The following is a 23,392-nucleotide window of genomic DNA, read 5'->3' as shown; positions in this document are numbered from 1 at the left end:
TTATTTTGTTTATTTATTTATTTATTTTATTGTGTGTGTGTGTGTGTGTGTGTGTGGCCAGCTCAGCCCACCAGGGGGCAGGGCTGGCTGACATGTGGTGCTGGGGGATTGAACCACGGTCCCTGTGCTTTGCTTAGCTTAGCTTGTTCTAAGTAGGTGCTTTAGACCACTGAGCCATCTCACCAGCCCCCAATCTTTATTTATTTTTGAGATAGGGTCTCACTGTTAGTTAAGGACTGGCCTTGCATTGACTCTGTAGCCTAGGATGTAGGCTTGAACTCACACTGATCCACTTGTCTCAGCCTCCCAAGTGCTGAGATTAGAAGTGTGTATGTCCCAGTTACTTTGCTCTCTTGCTGCTGGGACAAAATACCCAATACTCAAAATTAAGGGAGGGTTTATTTAGCTCACAGTGGAGGTTTTAGTCCATACTCAGCTGGCTCCAAGGCAGACTGGCACATGCAGAAGGCAGTAGCTCATGGTGGCAGAAAACAGCAAGAGCAAAAAGGAGGAGAATCACAAAAGGGAGGAGTAGCAGCAGCAATGGCTGCAGAGAGCAAGTCTGTCTCCCTTATGTTGCATTCAGGCTACCTGCCCCAGGCTGGGTGTAGCACTCACACCCATAATCCCAGCACTGGATCACGACTTAATTACAAAGTCTACAAGTCTACCCCCATGACTGCATGAAGCTCTAGGGGAACAACTAGACACAAACAATAACTGTGCCACCATGCCTGGCTCCCTTCAATCTCCCATGAGGGCACAGTGTAATTCATAAGCAGTTGTGTTTACATATGTACTACAGACTCTTGAAACAGAAATTCCATGCCACTCTGTCTTATTTACTAATATACCTCTTATTTTGTTAAAATGCTTTTACCCAACTTTTGATAAACTGTTAAATCTGTTACCAACTATCTTAGTCAGGGTTTTACTAGAGGAACAGATATAATACGAGGAATAGGTATAACACAAGATGTGCCAGTCAGAGTCAGATGAGGAAGTGAGCCGAGAGCATCTGCACACCACCAACTGAAAGATTCAGTCCCAAGGTTTTGTATTCCCTGCAGTGTTCCATCTCTAAGGGTCTCTAATGGTCTCTTAACAGCCAGCTGTTAAGTCTGCAATGGAAGACTGAAGAATCTATGATGGAAAGCTGAAGGATCCAATCTAGAGGCTGAAGAGTCTGTGCTGGAAGCCAGGAGATAAAGTCCAAGCTGACTGTGAAAAATTAAGTTCTTCCGAAGAAGCAGAATGTCGAATTCTTCCTCAACCCCTTTTTGTGCTAAATTACTCTGGGGCAGGACCCTCACAGCTCAGAGTGTGGAACTGCCAGGCAGATGCAGCCAAACTGACACAATGTGTGGACCACCAGGTGATCTAGCCAAGTTGACACAATGTACTGACCCCTACAAATTTTTTATCTGAATCTGGAGGCAGAAAATTGTATTTCAAGCTCTTTATTTTCATTCATAAGTTTGTCCACTGAGGCTAAAATCAATCAACCAGCATCATTATATTCCCTACTCCACAAAGTGATTCAAAATTTTCCCGCATGAAATCTCTAAATTCCTGACATCTCACAAGTGGTGAATTAGGATAATCAAATGGATCTGTATGGCCTGTTAGTTTAAACACCTCATGCCAAGGAGTATCAATATGCTCCTTAATACTAGAAGAGACCATGGTGTCTTTAGTTCTCATCAAATCTTGAAGCCAATTCCAGAAATTCTTAAGGCCATTAAAAAATGCCATCACTATATTCTGTTTCTCTAGTCCCACTCCTGGTACCGAATTCTGTATTAGTTACTTTTCTCTTGTTGCTGGGACAAATACCTGACACTCAAAATGAGAGAAGGAAAGGTTTAGTTAGCTCACACAGTTACTGGAGGTTTCAAGACACTGGAAAAGAGGCTGGGGCGCTGCCATATCCAGGATGACTCTCTCCAAACTTCCGAGGGAGTTTGCTCCATACTGCCGAGATAGACCACCAGGTCTGGGGGGGGGGGGGCACATGCCTCTCTGGCTCCACCCCTCAAGCCACTCACTGCTTCTCCAGCACATCTGCCCCATAACTTACATGAAGCTTTCAGGGGACAACTAGACACAAAACAGTCCACTTATTTTTTTTGAGACAGTGTTTCATTATGCAGTTCAGGTTGGTCCTGAACTCACTTTGTTGCACAAGTTATTGTCAAATTCACAGCAATCCTCCTGTCTCAGCCTCTTGAGTGCTGGGATTATAGGAGTGCACCATCACACCTAGCCCGGGCCGTATCTTTTCATGTATGTTTTGTTGTGTATATCTGTTATATATTCTAGGTTAGAATTGTGTTCCTCACAAATTCAAATCCTAACCTGTTAGGATGTTCAGAATGTTACACAGCAATTGCTAACTAACACAGAAAGCTTTGGAGCTAGAATAGTCCTTGGGTGTTGCCCTGGACTGTGGGAGGTGGGGAGAAGTGGTCTTTATATCTAAAGTTAATTATTAGACATGAGTTACCTTCAAGGAGGAAGCATGACCATGAGCAAGACTACATTCAGCTAAGGGCAAGTTTTGGAGGGTTTTAGCCAGATGTTACAGAGACTAAAATTCCAAGCAGCTGAGGAAACACTTCCTTCATTCCTGAAGCAGAGAATCTGGACAGAGAACTACAGGACCTACTTTAAAATGATTAGCAGAATTTAGGTTGACTGAGAGTTGACTACTAGACTTGTAAGTGAATGCTACAGGCATAGCTCTTGATCCTGCAATGAAAGATATGGACAATGGGGCTGCTTTACCAACACCTAATACAAGCAGAAAGTCAAGCTCCATATCTACCAAACACTTTCCCAGTCTTCTCCTTCCAGTCTATACAGGAGGGCAAGGGGAGGAAAAAAAAAAAGTGGCAGTGAACTTTTAGGATTGGGCGTGGGGGATGGTTCTGGTGGGCAGTGACTTACTGAGGAGACTACAGGATGTTCTCTCCCAGGTTATCAACAGGCCTAGGGAAGAGGATGCTGCTAGGCCATATGTTGCTTGCAGATCTCTCAACATTCTTGCTGACTGTGGTCTGCACTTTGGGAGGGAAAAGAATATAGAAGAGAATCAGGCAGAGAAGAGGGTCCACACAGTGGCTTTTGGTCCAGCAGTTCATATGGCAACAACACGTATGCACAGTTCAACAGGACCCTATAGAAGTGCTTTCTGGCTGGCTGGCTCCTCTGTTAGGACTAGGTGGGCCATGGGGTGCTGATTGTGGGTGATGGAAAGGATCCAGCTGGAGACAGTTTCTCAAGGAACTGTCCTGTCTGGAATCAAGAGGGCCCCACCAAGCCTTTTCTTCAGGGCCACAAAGAGGAAGTTCAAGTAAGGGCCATTCGTCCAAATCTGTAAGATGCAATTAAGAAGAGGTCAGCATTGGACAATTAAGAGACACCTCATTTCCTCCTTTCTTGAATCAACAGAAGCCAGGACTCCAAGAAAAATGTGTGAGGCCAGGACAACTCACACCTTCCTGCTACTACTGAGGACTCAGGGTCCTACTCAAGCAGTGAAATGGGCACCTGGACATAGTATGATTTTTAGTAACTGAAACTGACCAAAAGTTAAGGTACAACCTAGAGATTAAGAAATGGAAAGATTTTAAAAAGTAGCAATTGGAGGAAAACTGACTACTTTATGTTTGAAAACCATCACCTTAGGAGGGCTTAACAGATCACACTGGTGACTGCAAGGAGTAGTCTTCTACTTTGCACCACATTTCCATAGACTGTGTACAAGCTACAAAGACAAACAATATAGGATACACCTGTCCTTGGGGAACAAGAATGGTCTATTCTAAGAGAAGCATAAATCAAGTTTACTTAACAAACAAGTCTAGTGAATCCACAGGAGTTTCTTTTCCCTGTCCCCCGCATTGAGCACTGTAATTTTTACCAGTTGAAAATGATGGGTGAGTCTAGGAAGGAGGCATCTACTTTTTGAATCAAAAGAGCCTCCTGTGATTATGCAGTCCCTAAAGACCTCTTTTAGAATTGCTGAGTTTGAGCTGGCACCAAAGATCTTTCAAGACAGACAGGGAAGCCCTAAGCGCAGAGACAAGCTGAAAACTGAGTCCTGAATGTTGGGAAACACACTTTTTAATCTTCCAAAGCAACTGCACAGGACTAGGGATGTTGCTCAGTGGTTGAGCTCTTGCCTGGTGTCAGTGCGACCTAGTTTTGATCCTATCATCTCTGAGGACCTTTTGAAACACTGTAACTTCAAGATGGCAGTGGTGATACTAATTCATGAAACTGTTTCACAGAAAATTTGGTATTATCCTAAAAGTAATGCATTTTAAAAAATCAGAATTATGGAATCTGAAGAAATCAAAAAGCATTTCAATTTGATGTTATCCAGAATTAAGGCATATGAAAGAAATCAAAAAGCATTCCCTCACACTGCTTAAAGCAGTTAACAAAACAATGAAGTTTTTAGTTTAGTGGAAAAGCCCATGTTTAAATCAACAGAAGACACTGTATTCCCATAAACGCAGTATGATGTTTAATACTGTATAGCTTCACCTAGCTGGGCGCAATAACTCCCCGCAAGAAACATCTACAATTTTGCGTCTAGTCAGTCATCGCTGGGAATAGAACAGGAAGGTCCATTTCAGCTCTGAAATCTCGCATTTCCAACCAATCTCCGAGCCCCAGCCTGAAAGGTTCCTTCCCCTGCTCTGGCGCAGTCGACGCCGAGCGCACGACTGAGTACTCAGCACCTGCTTCCAGGACACGCGCCTGGGGAATACCCACAAGCCCTTGCGCCCGCCCGCGGAGCCGGGCAGGCGGGTGACCCAGCGCCCCGGCTCCGAGCAGAGCGAGGTCACCCAGCACTTCCCAAGACCTAGGCCAGGCAATGGGCGAAGGCGGGGCAGACGGCCGCCAGCCAATCAGCGCTCGACAGGCGCGAGCCAGCAGGGCCGCGCCCCTGCGGCTGACTGAGACGCCCCGTGGGTGAGGAGTAGGAGGGCGCCGGCCCCACAGAATCCCAGTAAAGAAGAGGGAAGTTAGGGTGAAGAGGAAACTGAGGTGATGAAAAACGAATTTCCAAGTCATAAGCACCAGAGAGCCGCCTCCATAGCGCAGTCTTGCTGCGCCGTCCAGCCCGACGGGAGCTCAGCCATCCTCCACCGGTGTGGGCCGCGGAACGGCTCTAGCCCCGCCCCCTGCCGCGGGACGCGCCGGGAGAGGCGCGGGTTCCCCCGCCCGCTCAAAGAGGGAGAAGGTGGGTATTTCCGATGTCAGACTGCCTTCACGGAGAGGTGCGGCTAACTTTGCCCCGCCCTGTACGTCTGGCGTGAGTAGGGCAAGGGTGTGGTCCCTGGGCCCACGCCAAGGCAGGCCCCTGCACCGGAAAAAGGAAGCTGTGCTGTCTACGCCATTTCCTGTCGGAGGAGTGCGCCGAGGCGTTAGGTGCGCGGTCACGTGATGCCAGTGCTGTTGAAGAGGGAAATGGGCAGGGGGTGGGGCGGCCCTGCTTCCTTTCGGGTCACGTGTGACCGGAAGTGGTTGCTGCTGCAGAGACTAGGCGATGGGGACCTCTCTGGACATCAAGATTAAAAGGGCGAATAAAGTATATCATGCTGGGGTAAGTGGGGCTGTGGCTGGGCTTGCAGACTCCGTCGTCTCCGGAATCTCCAGATTCTGTACTGTCTGGTCCGGGTGGGGCAGTAGCCTGTCCCCAGGTGCGCACCGCCAGGTGTGTCCCTCCCTGCCAGGTGTGGCCTGCTGCCTGCAGTGGGAGTCTGCAAGGCTACTGCACTGTCAGGCTCCTTGAATGTCTAGCAAGGCCTTGGGCCCCAGACCTGCGCTGTTGTATTGAGACCTAAGGGCGGAGGTCCTGGTGATCAGATACCAAAGTCTAGAGTGATGGAAAGGAAAAGTTGACTTTGAACGTAGGAATGTAGACATCTGGTGGCAGCGCAGTTTAGGCAGTGATTTTTTTTTTTTTTTTTTGTCTTTTTGAGACAATGTCTCGCAGTGCAGTTCACACTGGCCTTGAGCTTATTTTGTAGCCCATCCTGGTCTCGAACTCCCAATGATTGCCCTGCTTCAGCTTCCCGAGTGCCGGTTTTATAGGAGCGCACCACCACGCCCAGTCACTTCTGACTGCATACAAGTTACTTTTTCTGGGGAGAGAGGTTGTATTAAAAATGCAAGTGTATGCAAAGTGAGATCTTTGTCATTAACAAGTTTCTTGCCTTTTTGCGTTTTTGAACTTGGTTTCCTATTTTGCAAGGTGAGGGTCTTGGAAGTTTTCCTTTAACCCAGAATTTGAGCACCTATGCTACATCAGCAAAAATCACCTCTGAGGATTTAAAGGCTCGATTGCCTGGGTCCTGACCCCAGAGATTCCAGCTCTCCCGTGCTGCTGCAGTTGAAATCACAGCTGGCACCAGTATTCTTTGGAATACAGTTGATAGCAGTGATTGGTGTAGTGTGTCAGAGGGGTGATAATACCAGGCAGACATTTTGAATGGGTGCTACAGTTGGGGGTAAAAGACAGTCAGGGAAACCTGATATTTAAGACACTTGAAAGAGCTACTCCCCAGATTATTACTTAGAAAGAGAAAAAGGTCAAAGGCCATACTTATGACAGGAATCTGGTGGTCACCACCCCAAACCAAGAGCAAAAAGAACACCTCCTCAGCATCACCACTGAGGAAACTGACTCTTTGCACTTCCTGGCATGCTGCACCATGAAGGGCCCAGCTCATCTGTGTAGTATTCCTGCCAAAAATGTTCAGTCTAAGTTCATATGGAAACTTTCAGATTCATTCCACTTGAGGGAAATTCTGTGAAATACTTGTTTCTGATCTTTTAAAAATGTCAGTGTCATTGAAAAAAAAAAGCAGGAAGGTTTTTCAACATTAAAAAACACTAAAGGGACATGAAAACCAAATATAGCATATAAGAATTGATGACATATATTTAAACATGGACCATAGATTAAAGAGTTTTTGTATAGGTGTTAAATTTGTAGGTTACAGTGTCTGTGTTTTGATTGTATGGAAGAATACTTCACATGCTTCAGGATTATAACTAAATCTCAGATGGTTCAGCCATAAATTTGTATATGTTCCCTGTCTGTATGTACTGAAGGAGACAGGGCAAATGTGGCACAGAGTTACTACTTGCTGAGTCTAGTTGAGAGCTGTATGGGACTATTTTGTGTCTTGTTTACTTGAGACCCTTTTTGAGATGGGGTCTTGCTCTGCAGGTCAGGCTGTCCTTGAGCTCATTTTGTAGCCCAGCTGGTCTTATCACAACAATCCTCCTGCCTCAGCATCCTGAGTGCTGGGATTACAGGCATGCATACTACGCCTGGCTAATGTTGATATGTTTTATTCAGAGATTCTTACTCTTAACCAAGATGCTGGCATATTTTTTGAAGTTTTAACTATAGTACTACAAATAATGAAAAATACGCTCAGAAGAGATGCAGGAAATGGGATTGTGAAGCTGCCCCAGCAAGAGTATTACACAGCCAGGAACATTCCCCATGAGTGGCTGAGCTGAAGATGGTGTCTTATGTGCTGTGGAACGCAGCTTTTGTTGCTGGTGTCAGGAGCAGTGATTCTCAGATCTTAAGTCACTGCTTACATTTACATAAGTGCATCATAAAAGGAAGTCCTTGTATGATGATTATGAGAGAAAAACCAATCCAACTTCTACTAAGGTGTTATTAACTAGGTCTAATTGAGTGACAGAACTCTCTGTCTGGTCACCTGTGTCCTGGACCCAGGTGCCACACTCTGATCTGTCCTTCAGGTAAGGTAGGGTCTGTCCTGTCCAGTGGGCGGGGCCTGAGTGGCAGGCACTGTCAGTCCCAGGAGAGGCACCTGGGAAACAAAGGGATGTTTTATAGCCAGTCACTCTCACTTTACAGTGAGGAAACTGAGGCCTGGCCAAGCAGCAGAATTGGATTGTCCAACTAATGACACCTGGATTCCAGCTGAATGTGAGTCCAAATCGTGTCCCAGCTACCACTCTGCTAGCTGCTGCTCCCCAAGAATGGGCTTTTTTTTTTTTTTAAAGAGGAATATTTATTTATTTATTGGCGGAACCAGGGATTGAACTCAGGCCCTTGCGCTTGCCAGGGAAGCACTTATTCTACTAAGCCATTTCCCTGGCCCAAGAGTGGGCATTTTTATGCAAAATGGAGGAATTTGTGACATGAAACTGGTAGTTATTCCTTTCTTGAGAGTGCTATGAATTGCTTTGGGATATTCCAGTTATTCAGAGACTTTAAAAAAGACGGATAAAAATCTCTCAACATATGCTGATTATATTGCTGTGCTTTTTGGTCCTTCACCTGTGGAAGCATTTGAAAATGGTGGTTTCTGTGGAGACCAAAAAACTTGTTATATTTAGCTTTATCATTGATTTTGGGTTTTTTCTCTAAGTAAAAAATGTTCTCTGACACATTTTTTTGGGGGGTGCGTTTTTTTGAGACATTGTCTCACTATGCAGCTCACACTGGCCCTGAGCTCACTTTGTAGCCTAGGCTGGTCTCAAACTCACAGTGATCCTCCTTCCTCAGCCTCCTCAGTACTGTGGTTGCAAGCGCGCACTGCCATGCCTGGCAACACAATTATTTTAAAATTAAAATTAGAGAAAGCATTAAAAGTGTAAGTGTAATGCATGCCCATTGAGAAGATACAATTAGGACTCCTCCTGCCGTCCCATTGTGTCCCCTGATGTTTTGCACATGCAGGCACACGTGTGCAACTGACAGCTTGTTCTTTTTGCTCAGTAGTTTGGGGATGTTTTCACAAATCCTCTTGTTTTCTAGATTATTTAATGAAATTCATTTGGCCATTGTCTTTTGGTTTGCAGAGGGCTCCAGGTCACAAAGTGAGAGATGATAAAGTGCTCAGATAAGAGCAGGTGTGCTGGATGACTGAGCACAAAGCAGGGGCTAGTCATTTCCGGGGCAAGAGAAGGAGGGTACACTTCTTGAGCAGCTTTGAGCCCAGTTTTCATGACAAGTGTCATCCCAGGCTGTCCCAGCTGCCACGCATGGGTGGCTGCACCGGGAGGGAAGCACTGTGAGCAGCGTGAGCCAAGTGAACAGGACGGGTATGGTCTCAGGCCGGTAGGTTTTCAGTCACTCATCCTCATCTGATGTGGCATCAACAACCATTTCTTAATGCAGCTTGGCTTTGTTATCTTTCCGTACTATTCCCTCTGTTTTCTTTTAGTTTGTTCTGTTTCACAAAAAGAGAACTGTCCCAGGTTGGCTGTTGAGCTTACTAACTTGTAGCCTCTTTTTAAAAGAAATGCAGACATTTCCCACTAAGTGTTACTTCATTTGTGTCCTGTAAAGTTTTCCGTTAAGGAATTACCATAAAGAAACACCCTGGTGACTCTGCGGGTAGCTGGAGGAAGTGGGATCACCCTGCCCACCTGCTGGCCCAAGACTGCTTGGGGAACCTCCTGCTCTGTGAGGATATGGGACAACCACAACGTAATGCCTTATTGCTGTATATGCAGATTTTCTCTAGCAAGATTGGATTTGTCACATATTAATGTACAGTTTTAAATATCTTACATTTTTATCCAAGTTATTTAGAAATGACTTAATAGCAACAACTCATATACTCATAAACGTGCTAATTTCTATTAACAGTATTGACATTTATTTACGTTTTGACATAGGGTCTTGCTATGCTATCTGGGCTGGCCTTGAATTTGAGATACTTCTGCCTCAGCCTCCCATGTAGCTAGGTTCATAGGCATTTGCCATCACACCCAGCCTTAATACTTAAAGTTTAAGAAATTCTTTATGAAACAGAATTATGAAAACAACTTCAATAAGAGTGAGATTATGATGCAGATCAGGAAAAGACGACACTATGAGAATGTTTACCCAGATTCAGTTGGGACCCGTGGTTACATTTCTTTTGAAGGGCTGGCCAAATAGCTTAGTGGATTACAGCACCTGCAAGCAGGCCCAGGGGCCAGGATTCGATCCCCAGGCCTGTGTGCTGGCCTTGCCCCTGGGGGCATGCTGAGATGGCAATTGAGACTGGGTGTGGTGGCAAGTGCCTGTAATCTCAGGTCTTGGGAGGCTGTAAACAGGTGGATCACTCCTGAGACCCAGAACACCCTGTAGACCCTTCCCTAAAATTAAAAAAACAAAAAGCAAAACATTTTTTGAACATACTTCCATCGTAGCACTGATTACCCTCTAGTGTAAGGATTTTGTTGTATGAGCCCATCCAATTAAAATATGTAAGTATATATTTAATATTTATATTCTTAGATCTGGTAGTATCTGCCATTTAGTAGGGGCACAGAAAACTGTTAAACGTTTGAACAAAATTTGTTAGACCAGTAGTTGTTTTGTATGTGTGCTACACACCCCCATTAAGGCTGATAGTTTTTTTTTTTTTAACGTTATGGCAGAAGGATTTTTTTTTTTTTTTTTTTTTGCTCTGAATGCCTTCAGGGCAGGTTTGGCTGGCTTGAGCTGTGGGAATTGAACAATAGCAACCTGAGCCTGACTGCTTTGTGGAAGCAGCCACTTAAAGAACTGAGCTAAGGGGCAGGCCCCCTCTTTTTATTAAAATATATATATTTAATATATATTTATAATTTATAATTTAATATATATATATTTGGTACAAGATCTCACTACACAGCTCAGACTCCTAGTGATCCACCTGTGTCAGCCTCTCCAGCACTGAGATTACTGGCATGCACCACCATGCCTGGTTTTAGTGACTAGCACAGTGCACCTGGGACCCGGGGGCCAGGGCCAGCATGGCATGGCATGTGGTACTGGGCATTGAACCTGGGCCCTTGCACTTGCCAGACATGCACTTAGACCGCTGCGCTATCTCCCGAGCCCCAGCTGATAGTGTTTTAAATGTGTAAATTGGAAGGGGGGACTATGTTCTAGGCACATGATGAGTTTTGCTTTTTAATATAAATAATACTGTAGGTATTAGTTCTGGACAAATACTGATAAGACTTATTCTCATTTTGGCAAAGCTGTAAAGGTACACATTGTATTACTTGTATTTGCTTTCATCAGTAAAAGAATGAGTCAAATAAATATAGGAGTAGAGATTTCAGAATTCTATAAATACAGTTTTTGCATTCAGGGCTAGAAAACAATAGAAAATGGTCCAAAGGTTGTTTCCCCAGAACCCTGCTCCTGCTGGCCAGCCCAGCTTGACCTTCCTCATCTTACAGCACTACCATGAGGCAGCCTGCTCTGAGAGTCCTTCCCCTTGGGCCACCTTGTCTTCCTTTCCCAAGGCGCCATGTGTGGCATGGAGCTGTCCAGATATGACCAGCAGTGCCCTGATTCAGTATTTCTGGAACAAGTGTTCTCCCATGGGAACAGCTAATGAACAGTATTTCATAGTAATGGGTACCACCATAGTACTTTTCACCTGGTAATGAGGAGGCATGGACCCATTTGGGGGTTGAGAAGACTGAGACTCAGAACTCAGTGACACCCATGGCATGGATAGGAGTATTTTAACGTGTACCTTATAATTCCAGCTCTCATTGTGGGTCTTAACTCTCATCTGCAGAAAGCAAGTGACCCCCGTTCAAAGTCTGCATATTCAGCATAGATGTGACCATGGTACTCAGTTAGTAGATCATCAGCACTGTCCATGTCCCCAAGATGGGTCTGTCAGCCCTAGGTGCTCTCCATTGTCTACAGTGACGTTGATCACATTGTTCCCTATTATCCTGGGGAGAGTGCTCATAGGATGACTTACAGATCGTCAGTGCCTGCTCTCTCAAGAGCTTGGAGGAAGGATGGTCAGTGATCAAAGGGAACATGCAGGGATTATGTCACGTTTGACATGGGAAGCTGGGATGGCTGTGCACTTCCTTGAATGGTGCTGTAATATGGTATTTTTGGTTTGTTTCGTTTTGAGACAGGGTTTCGCTATGCAGTTCAGGCTGACCTTGAACTTGAAGTGATCCTCCTGCCTCAGCCTCTGAGTGCTGGGATTAGAGATGTGTACCACCATGCCTGGCCCTAATGTGTTCTAGATCAGTTTGATTCAGATCCATCATGAATTGTATCTTTAGTGTACTAAGGGAGCTTATTGGTTAGAACCCTGCAGTAAATCTTTCCCTAATGCAAATGTAATTTAAAAAAAAAAATTCAAAATATTTCACATTCTTAAACCTGGCACAGATGCTGAAGAAAATGACATTGTTAAATACGCCAGTTACAAAATGCATCAAGAAGACATTTACTCTGCAGCATGGCCAGGTTTCAGTGATAAGGGATTTATGCACTGTGGGCTGATTACTTTTACCACAAAAACCTTGGTAATATCTGCATTTTGCCTTATTTAGCTTGTATGTGATTTGTTTAAAAAAAAAAAAAAACAAAAACCCAAAACCTGGACACAACAGTTCGTTATTATGAGGAAAAACTGTAAAGCTGAAATGCTCCATTAAAGAAAGTGTAACTGCTGGACATGATGATGCACATGGCTGTAATCTTAGCACTGGGGAGGCTGAGGCAGGAGGATTGTTGTGAGCTGAAGGCCAACCTGAACTGCGTAGTGAGACCCTGTCTCAGAAAGAAAAAAACTGGGGCCGGGGAAATGGCTCAGTAGCATAAGTCTGAGTTCAATCCCCCTTTCTCCCCGCGGCCCCCCTCCAAAAAAAAGAGCTGCCCTTAAGGCAGCATGAGCCAGTCAAAAAAAAAAGAGAAAAAATCCAAACATTTATCTTTGTCCTGCCGTGTTCTTATTAAGTGAATTGTAAGTGAATGCTGTTAAGGCCAGAAAAATGTAGATTTTTGAGGTAGGTGGGATAGGGAGCTAATTTGGGAGGTTTTGAACCTTTTAGGAAACAATCATCTCAACTTGTAAGTAGGTCTTTTTCTCACGAGTGACCTAATACTCCTAGAAAGGCCTGGCCCTTATGTAATGATGAGTTTGTGCAGAATCATCCCAACCTGTTTGAAGACTGCAAAGCAGCACCACTGTCTCTGGTCTCTGCCCGCTGCAGCAGGTCTCGCTGCCTGGGCAGAGCTGCTGAGCTCTCAGGGTGTGGCCAGCAGCCTCTGTTGTGTCTGCACAGGTCACAGGGGATCATGCACCCAAGGCCTCCCTCAGCCAGTGCAGGTAGCAGCTCCTCTGCCTTCTTCCAAATTCTGCTCTGTGTCACCAGCCAAGCCCTGTTATGGCCTGAAGGCTACAGTCTACATCTTTCTTCCAGGTCTTCTGCCCTGCCTCCCAGTGCTGGGTGTTCTCAGGCACTGAATGCCACCGCTTGTGGGCTGGGGAGCAGCAGGTCCAGCAGGCTTTGGGGAGATGGCCCCTCTCCTCCTTCTGGGCTCCTTCCCCAGCCAGTGCCTCTGCCCAAGTGAGCAGACTCCACTGGCCTTGATGCCTGCTCCACTTCCCTGTCCCAGGAAGTCCACTGCACTGTCACTTTGTCTCCCAGCACGTCTCTTTGTTCGTCTTCATGTGTTCCTTCTGCGGACCAAGCTAGCCCTTTGGCTTGTCCCTCAGGATCGCCCCTCTGCACCTTTTCTTCAGTGGTGTGTCCTGGCTCAGCGGCTGAGCCCCTGGCACAGCAGGTTCCTGAAAAGTGGACATGAAGCCAGCTTCCCACATGCTCTATGTTCTCAGCTGCAACTGAAACATTTATAATGCAAGCTCTGTCTGTAGCCTGCTCTGCTCCAGCTCCTTGCTGGGCCCCAGCTTCTGCTCAGAAAGCACTCTGGCTTATTTGCTGGAGGCCAAGGAGGCTTACCATGTCACCTCCCAGGGGCATTCCCGGCCCAGCTCAAGACATAGGACCTTCAGGGCCTCCATGGCTTAAGGTAGTGTGCTGAAGAGAAGGCCCTGGAACCACCCCGGCCTGTTTGATTGTCCAGGCCCACCTTGCAGATCTGTAGACTGGGGAGGTGGGCACTGCAGAGTGCTAGTGCTGGTGTCTTCTGCCCTGGACCCTTGATGGGCTCTCTTGGCAGCAGCCACACTTTGCAGAGCCTTTCTGATGCTAAAGGGTGTGCATGCGAGGATGCATGTGCAGGGCTTGCCGCTCCTGGCCAAGCATACGTCCTTTCTGTTCGCTTCCAGAGCATCCTCTAGATCTGCTGTTTCCAGGTCACGTTTTGGGAAACTTACCTCTTATTTGCATTTTTCCATATAAAAATGGTATAATTTGAACATTTCCATAAATAAGAAAAAAAAAACCCAAATTCACCACCTTGAATATGTCCTGTCAGAAATTTTTCAGACAGCAGGGAAAGATGAAGAGCCCTCTGGTTTACCTGCACTCAAGATTTTCTGGACATATTCTAGAGAGAGCAACTCTACCATGGTGTCTTGATTTCCATAGTGAGGAGACAGCAGTCTTCTTTCATTTGTAGAGAGGAAAAAGTTCAGGCCCAGAGAAATGGTTTCTTAAGGTGGTGGGAAATAGATTTACCTTCCATCTTGTAAGTTACAAATATGTGTTTTCTCCTATGTAGCTCAAGACAAGGAACATGGTTTAGGATAAAGATTGTCCAGAAATAATTGAAACAGTGCAATCTGTTAATGAATTATTCTGTAGAATTATTTTTTGTTTTGTTTTTGAGACAGGATCTTGCTGTATAGTTCAGGTCTTTGAACTAATTATATAGACCAGGCTGGCCTCAAACTTGTGGCAATCCTTGTGCCTCAGCCTTGCAAGTGCTGGTATTACAGGCATGTGAAGTCACACTTAGTTTCTTATGTAGAGCTCTTGGTGTATTGACTTCTGTACACACACATTGAAGTAGTTTATAAACAGATAGTAAACCCTCACTGACCTTTCCAGATCTTTCTCGGATCCCAGAGTAGCTGCAGAGATGCCCACCCTGGCTTTCAGCAGAGCAGTTGAGTTTGAAAAGCACTGGTTCTAAGATACAGTGACCAGCTACAGCCAATAAGCTGGAAGTTTTTACATGCCAACCCATTTGATTTGGTTTTCTGCCAATATTTACAGGCTGTTAGCTTTTAGATATAGTTCAGTATTGTAGGTTGTGGGGCAACACGTCACATGCTTTTATTTACTGGAGGGTTGACACAAAGAAGGTACAGACCAACCTGCTGAGTAACATCCACTGCTGCTCCTATCGGCTTCCTCCTGGATGAACCACCTTTTTAAAATGGTGATGATTGTATTGGTGGTGGATTGCCAATTGATTACCAACTTTTTATGCCCAACTGAACTAGTATGGTTCTGGGTGTGGGAGGGCTACCTGAGAATTATCGCCAGCAGATAAGAGGCAGAACTGGACAGGCTATTAGGTTGTTAGGGAAGCTATTGGAAACTGTTGTGAGTTGCTGGTTTTCTTGGGCTGTTCTGCTGGAGGACCTTGTCATGCTGGCTGTCCTGATGAACTTGGATGTTGTCAGAGGAGGAGCTCAGGACCTTATTGTCGCTGAGAATGGCCAGTGTTCACTTCGGGGGAGCACTGGTCCTCATCTTGAGCATTGTATCCTGGCCATAGCTCAGTCTCCTGGAGAAGCTTGTGATGTTGGCTTTTTGGCCGGGAACTCAGCTTTCTTCGTCTTTGGAGTAGCTAGGGACCTCACTGTTGCTGAGGATGGTTGTGGTACTTTTCAGAGAAGCCCTGGTTCTTATCTTGAGTGTTTTTTTCCTGGCTCCAGTTCAGATCCCTCAGCCTGCTAGCACAGATCCTTCATCCTGCTGTTACAGACTTTCTAGCGTCCACCACTGACCTTTGGACCCTCCAAGGGTCATGAAGTGGGCCTACATGAGACATTGTTATGGACTCTAGGCCTCTAGTTGGACTCATGGGGAGGCATTGGTTTGGGCTCTAGGTTTTCATCTCTACTCATGCAGGGCATTATCATGGGAAGTAGGCACTCAGCTGATTCTTCAGTCTTTAGTATGTGGACAGATTTTCTGTACTCTTATGTATATGACTTTTTAGGTGGTTTTTTTTTTTTTTTTTTTTTTCTGTCTTTTTGAGACTGAGTCTCACTATAAAACACAGGCTGGTCTCAAACTCACCCTGATCTCCCTGCCTCAGCCTCCCTAGTGCTGAGATGACGGGCATGTACCACTATGTCTAGCAGGGGTGATTGATTATAAAATCTTATAAAATGTGTCCTGTATAGTATTGTTCCTTTTGCGAGACTCAAAACTGTAACAGTGTTTTAAAATAGAATTCAGGGATTTGGGGTGGGTAGTGGAAAACAGAATACCTAAAAATACTTCAGGGACATATAATATTTCTAACTCCCCAGATTTCAGGTGGTTTAAGAGCAAGATAAAAAATTTCACTTGGTGACTAGAGTAAGCCAGTTAGATATTAGTAGCACAGCTGTTTTTAGTGGTTGATCTGCAGGCCAAATTTTTCCTATTTTTCTTTTTTGTTGTGTGAATACCTTTTGCAGCCTCAGGACCATTTACCAGCAGTTACCCTGTTTCCAAAGTCACATCAGAAGGGTGTTGCTGTGTTCATCGTGGTCTCTGTGGCTGACGGTATTCAGTCTCCTCTACTTCCTCTTCCATTGAATCCCCCCTGCTCACTACAACCATCGAGATCTATGGTGATGGGATGCTACTGCCATTCTAAAGAGAATATGGTGTTGTCCTCATTCTATTACTAAGTAATTATCATCCAGTAAATGAGGACATTTTGTCATGAAGGCATCTCAGAAAGATTTGTGAACCAGGGGCAAAGGTGTCCGTGTCTAAGCAGTTTAGAACTAGAAGGCTGGGGATGGTCCCTGGAGATGGCTGCTTCATTCCCCCCCTTGTGTGTGATGCTGACCACTTGTAGGCTCCGGTTCCCCAAGGGCTCCTATTGTAAATGTGTCCTGGCCTTTTCCTGTACCCTTGGGAATACAGCAGTTGGGATTCTCCCAGCCAGGAACAGAAATGTGTGTAGAGGCACTGCCCGTTGCCCTCAGTGGTACCCAGTGTTGTCAGTGAGCACTGGTACCCCAGAGTGGGGGGCCTTCCGCTCCGGGGAATCCAGGACCTCACCTGATTCGCCTTTGAAGGCACTGGTGAAGGGGCAGGCAAGTGGTAGGTACACGTGCTGGTCTGATCGGGTACTGCCTCTCACCCTAGGAAATACTGTCTGGTGTGGTGGTCCTCTCCAGTAAGGATTCCGTCCAGCACCAGGGAGTGTCCTTGACCATGGAAGGGACTGTGAACCTGCAACTCAGTGCCAAGAGTGTGGGCGTGTTTGAAGCTTTCTACAATTCCGTGAAGGTAAGATGCTCCATTGGGTTTCGAGTGCTGAGGGGGTTCTTCACTTGCCTTTGTTATTTTGCAAAGCATGGTGGTCCCCATCCTGTACTTGCTGGTTAACCTGAAGACATTCACATACTTGTTTCTGAATATTTCCTGTTATAGGGTCTGCTTATTTTTATTCTTGTTTAATACTTTTACCATTAGAAAGCTCTCCCGAGAAGTTGCTTGTGGTACCTGTTGTATCCAACTTACTTCTTAGTTGTGTATATTGCTGTTGTTGGATTTGCTATTAAGGTGTGACGTAGGTGGAGCAAGTGGCTTTTGTGTCTTTTACAGTAGTTTTGTGTTCCAGAATGTAAACTCCTGAATTCAACTGTTTCCTCTTCCTGAGGGCCACGTCAACTCTTTTATTGAAGGGGAAGAGTTAAGAGAGAAGGCAGTTAACAGTGTTCTGGTGTAGGAGCGTTCCATGTCTTTATAATATATTTTAATACATTAGCACTTAGAGATTCTCTTCCTATTCCGTGAGTTTTCTCAGGGTGCTGGTAAACCCAAGGTAGAAGAACACACAAGCTGTAGTCAGTGGTTTGCAAGGCAAAGGGCTTAATACAGGAGACCTAATTTGTGGGATTATGTTGTATTATTCACTCAAAAAGTCAAATGTAGAAGAGTGCGAAAGATCTAACCATGTGCTAGAGACCTGAAGGATCCAGCTTAGGGCCTGGAGCCCATGGCAGTGTCCCCTGTGAGTCCGGCAGAGGTTCAGAGCCCATAGCAGTGTGCCACGCAAGTCCATATCAAGGAGCTGCACTGGGAAGGCCCAGTGGTTAGTGGTGCAAGCTAGAAAGTCTGTGCCAGCGGGATGAAGGCTCTGTGCCAGCAGGCTGAGGGTCTGCACTGGAGCTAGGGAGTGACATTCAAGGTAAGGACTAGAGCTCCCCCAAAGTGAACTGCAGCCATTCTCAACAAAAGTGAGGACCAAGCTCCTCTGATGATGAAAACAACTGAGCTCATATCAGGAAAACCAGCGCGACAAGCTTCCCCAAGAAAATCAACAGCATATCATCTTCTCCCTTTATGCCATCAACAATCTTCAGGTGGGACTTCCATGCCCAGAGCCACCCACACTCAGTTCCCTTGGGCCTCCCCACTCAAGCTGACCCATCAGTTAACCCACCACAACGCAGATGTATGTTGTGAGCATTGCCTTCCTCCTTGGTGGTTCCACTGGAGGGCTGTGTGGCCCGAGGGCTGGAGGAAAAGCCCACCCTGTCCGTGCAGCCACCCTGGAAGCAGGCAGCTCAGCGTTTGTGTACGAGGATGTGCATTGGCCTCCTGGCCAGGCAGCTGTATGCTGCTGTGTTGTCCTTTGCATCCTGCAGATCCAGGTAGTTAGGGAAGTGAAATGAGCGATTTGTGCAGAAGAGAGGGATGTGTGTAATGAACTCCTACTGTGCCTGAGTTAAAAAATGGAGCTGGTGGGGTGTGATGGTGCACATCTATAATCCCAGCACTGAGGAGGCTGAGGCAGGAGGGACAGCATGAATTTGAGGAGAGCCTGGGCAACCTAATGAAACCCTGGCTCAGACACACACACACACACACACACACACACACACACACACAAAATGAAATCAACTCAACTAGGCATGATGGTCCATCCCTGTAATCACAGCACTCTGGAAGGCTAAAGCCTAATAGTGCATGCCCACCTGGGGAACTTAGTGAGAAACTGAAAAACAAAAGATTGGAGGGTGTTCCATCCCCTGTACCACCAAGGGGAAAAAAAGATAACAGTTCACTCCAGGACTCTTCTGCAGACCCAGTACTCTGTTGCCAGAGACACCAGGAAGGGCTGGTGGCATCTGGGAGCCCAGATCGCTGTGTTTCCAAGGAGGTAGTTAATAGACTCTGTCATTTGAGGGGGCTCAGGCAAGTATGTGCTGATGGACTGCGTTGATTTTTGTTCACAGCCAATTCAGATTATCAACAGCACCATAGAAATGGTGAAGCCAGGAAAGTTTCCCAGTGGCAAGACAGAAATTCCTTTTGAATTCCCTCTGCATGTGAAGGGCAACAAAGTTCTGTATGAGACTTACCACGGCGTGTTCGTCAACATCCAGGTGAGTGTCCCATTTGCCATCACTCATGCCTTTATCATCTTCCTGCTGAAAACTGGCTGTTCTTCGCTTCATTGAAAGGTACTCACTGTCCCAAGGATTGAATACTCGATTGAATCCTGAGCCCTTACATGCACTCTCTTCTGTGTTGGTTTCTCACTTTTACTGTGCTAACCACATTTTGTGTGTGAGTGTCACTTAGGAAAGGAACCATGCTTTAACTGTAAAATCCCTTGTGCTTCACTCAGGCTACACGGACTCTTTGGTCACTTTGATTGCTGGGTGATAGATATGCCCTGACTTCTTCCTGGCACCAGCACGTGACTTGTCTATTTTATTCTTATAAGTATCTCTTTGTTTAATACCCAGAGGCGACTACTGCCTCAGATAGGCTTGTGTTCTGCACTGAACAAACCTTGTAAATGAGGGGAAGTGGATTTATGATTTCCTGTCTACCTCTGCTGGATCAGGACGCTTTCACAGCTGCCATTGTTGTCTTTGGAGCGGAGCGGATCGTGACTCAGAGCTAGAGAAAGCCTTTCCTTTATTCTGAGGAAAGAAAGGTACTTTTGTGCTGCCCGCCACACAGTGGTTCCCCCCACCAGATGAGACAGCACTCTGCCGTTTCTGTCCTTGTGACATGGCTGACAGGGATTTGTGTAATTTAGAAATTTTCATTGATCACCAGGATTTGGTAGGCTCCATTCCCCTGATTAGAACACCACACCTTTAAAATAGAAATCCTCAAAACACACAGGAGGTTTAACTGGAGATTTGTTTGCATGTAAGTTTCATGAGTCACCCAAAACATTGGTCAGATGTCTGCTGATGCACTCTATTTGTGGGAAGAAAACCTGTGTTCAGGCCTTTTCATTAGTGCACCTGTTTCAGGCTAGACACATTCTTATGCACGGTACAGGCTTTCCATCTGCATTTATTTCTGTCTTCTAGAATCATTTCAGAGTTAGAGTCTCAACGCATTTCATGTGAAAATATGTCCACCTCCAAAAGAAAAATAGAGAAATTCTCCTATAAGATCATAGTTAAAATTTTTGTACTTTCCAAAACTAATGTAACTCCTCAGATATCATCAATTCTCTGCTTGCATTCACATTCGTCATTGCATCTTCTGAGTAAATTTTTTTCAGGAGAAACTAGGGTTATGACTTTTTGATGCATTCTGTCCAGCCATGTATTAATTTAGTTACTGTACTTAACAGCTCTTTCCCTAATCTTATTTAGTAGAGAGGACAGTGACTTCCAGTGGCCAGTATGACTGACCTCAGCCTAGGGGTACACAGACTGTCACCCCTTCTTGGCACCCACTGCTGTCTTATTCTGAAGATTATGATTGGTATGTTATTTTGGATAAGGGCTTTGTTATGCCTTAGTGTTATGTTTCTCAAGTTATATCAAAAATTATATAGTACATACAGGGAAATGTGCCCATTTATAATTTGAATTGTGTTGCAGCAGCATTATGTAAAAAAATCACAAGCCATAATATAAAGGCTTTAAAATGTAGCCAGCATTAAATTCCTAACTCACAGGCTGTGGTTTACTGCAGTGTTGGCTTGTTATTTCTTAGGTGACAGTCTCATTATTTTTGCTTTCATTCTTTTCAGTCATGTTGAGCTTCCTTTCATCTTTATTTATTAGGTATTGTGTATAAGAAACTGTCAGTCTTTTCTAGTTGTTTTTTGTGCAGCTGCTTTTTCTTTTAAAAATTATTTAAATCCTAGGTGAGCTTTATTTTGTTCTACTCTGTGGCCATGCTAGCAGGGGTTTTCACTATCATACAGAATGTAGCAGTACACCTCATCTGCTGAAGTTGCATGTTCAGAGTTACTTTAGAGATTCTGGTTGTTCATCTGTCACCCCTTCTTGGCACCCATTGCTGTCTTATTCTGAAGATTATGCTTGGTACATTATAAATGCCCTGTAGAGGATTCTGTTAGCTCCAGTGGCAGACATCTTTCTTTGTTCCTATTAATGTCCCATTTACTGGTAGCCAGGGCAGAGCTGGTCTTGCACTTTGGATGCCTTGCAGAAGCTGGGCATCTGATGCCTTCTGACCTCTGGGAGTCCTAACTTGTGGGTCCCTCTTAAGTATCTGGGAAAGACTGTGATACAGTGAGCTGGCTTGGGGCTTGAGTTATAGCCCTGTCCTGATCCTGCAGAAGGGCTTTATGTGGGTCTTGGCTGTAGGCAGATGTTGAGGCCAGGTCTGCCTCTGTGGCCCCAGAAGTGACTTCCTGACCTTGCTCCTCTGACTAGTGAGGCAGCCATGGCATGGGCCAGGCTCAGTTTCTGGCCCATAGACTGAGCTCAGTGAGTGTTTGCTGAGAGATATGGACATGCTTTGATGATGGTTCTGTTGGCCTCCAGTCTTTGATCTATACCGTTAGAAGTAATCAAGACCGCACATGCAGACCTGACGCTATTTCTAGAACATACCTGCCATCTGTGTGTCCCCTTTGCCAGGCCTTTCTTCTGATCCTGAGCTGCACTCAATTACTAATTATTGTCCTCAGACCTAACAAGTAGTGGCAGAGCTGATAGCACCAATTCATACCACTCCACTCACAAATCACAGAAATCCAGCACAACTGGAGTTAGGCAGAAAAGGGACGTTGGATCATAGCAGCAACTGTTGCAGGGGGCAATGCGGCCAGCTTGATGACCAGGTGGCATCCTCAGGGCCACCTTCCTCCTCTGGTCAGGCCTTCCCTTGCTGTGGCAGAGCTGTAGTACGTGGTGTGTCGGGTAAGATCTGGCTGACGAAAGCCCTTTCCTACAGTCCCTGAGAAACTGACTTTACTATTCACTTTCAAACTAGACAGGGACACTGAGTTTGAGGCCAGCTTGCCCCAACTCTTTACTGAAAATGAGGGACAGAGCGTTCCCTGTGGGAGAGAAGTAGTCAGACCAGCCACGGCTCCTACAAGGCTGTGTGGGAGTTTCTCAGGGAGACGATACAAGGGTGATTGGCAAGGACAGTGGACGTGTATATTTGTTTTTCTTTTTGGTACAGGGTCTCGCTATGCAGTTTATGCTGCCCTTGAACTGTGTAGCTCAGGCTGGCCTCAAACTCAGTGTTCTTCCTGTCCCAGCCTTGAGCGCTGGTATCATCATGCTCGGCCATGAAGAGCTAGTTTTGAGAGTCCTCAGGTCTTTTTAAATTTTTTTTTGCCTTTGCCTTGGCCTTGACCTTTGTGGCACTGGGGGTTGAACTCGCCTTTGCACTGAGCTACATCCCCAATCCTTTTTTGTATTTTGAGATGGGGTTTTGCTAAATTGCCTGGGCAACTTGAATTTTAGATTCCCCGTCTCAGCTCCAGGGTGCTAGGGTTACACCCCTGTGCCACTACCCCTGGCTGTGACTTTGCCTTGGTAAACTAAATGCCCCTGAAAACAGGGTGACTGAGCCTGGCCTTGGTGCCTTGTCCTCCTGCAGAGTGAAGGTAGGTGGTCTGCAGTCTCAGAGCCTCCCACACACAGTGCATTGGATTCTCCCTGCAGCTGCTCACCAGCAGCCTTGCTTACAGAGGGAAGGCACAGGCCCAGGGAGGTTGTGGCACTTGGCTGGGCTCACTCAGGAAGTGGGCTGGCACACTGGGCCAGCTGCTGCGGGCTGCCCTCTCCTCCCAGCCAGTCGCCCGCAGAGGGGCTGGGCAGTAAGCTCCTGGTGTGGTTTCTATTGGCTGCTCTGCGTTTTCGTGGAAGTGCCTCTGTGTGGAATAGTAGCTCCCTGTTATCTGTATTAACTTTGAGTGACGTGTTCAGTGAACATAGTTGCCCTACACCATGGCGAGGCACCTGCCCCTTTGACACTCCTTCCAGGGGTGTGCAGAGCACACTAAAATGGCATTTCCTCCACTTTCCCCACCAGTATACGCTGCGCTGTGACATGAGGCGGTCGCTGTTGGCAAAGGACTTGACCAAGACCTGCGAGTTCATCGTCCACTCAGCTGTAAGCCTCTGCTTGGGGTCTGCGACAGCCCTGTTGTCCAGCAAGTAAGGCGGCCACATAAGTGGCCCAT

General features: G+C 46.0%; 1 protein-coding gene across 3 annotated transcripts in view; it reads left to right on the top strand.

Annotated features, from left to right (window-relative positions):
• Positions 1 to 5,007: 5,007 nt before the first annotated feature.
• Vps26c (VPS26 endosomal protein sorting factor C) overlaps positions 5,008 to 23,392 on the top strand; it is a 28,345-nt gene continuing 9,960 nt past the window's right edge. Inside the window, exons 1-5 of one of the 3 annotated variants that reach the window (XM_023716011.1) lie at positions 5,579 to 5,620; positions 7,922 to 7,993; positions 17,104 to 17,247; positions 19,203 to 19,352; positions 23,242 to 23,322. In XM_023716011.1, the coding sequence (XP_023571779.1) occupies positions 7,970 to 7,993; positions 17,104 to 17,247; positions 19,203 to 19,352; positions 23,242 to 23,322 (399 nt within the window). In that variant the 5' untranslated portion in view covers positions 5,579 to 5,620; positions 7,922 to 7,969. Of the gene's footprint in view, positions 5,258 to 5,470; positions 5,621 to 7,921; positions 7,994 to 17,103; positions 17,248 to 19,202; positions 19,353 to 23,241; positions 23,323 to 23,392 lie in introns of those variants that run through there. The other 2 variants (XM_023716012.1, XM_004631755.2) reach the window with 2 other exon arrangements.

Source organism: Octodon degus, unplaced genomic scaffold (assembly GCF_000260255.1).
Source record: "Octodon degus isolate 3935 unplaced genomic scaffold, OctDeg1.0 scaffold00045, whole genome shotgun sequence".
NCBI classification, from domain to species: domain Eukaryota; kingdom Metazoa; phylum Chordata; class Mammalia; order Rodentia; family Octodontidae; genus Octodon; species Octodon degus.
Note: the sequence above shows the minus strand (reverse complement) of the source record. Positions and strands in the feature narration are given on the sequence as shown.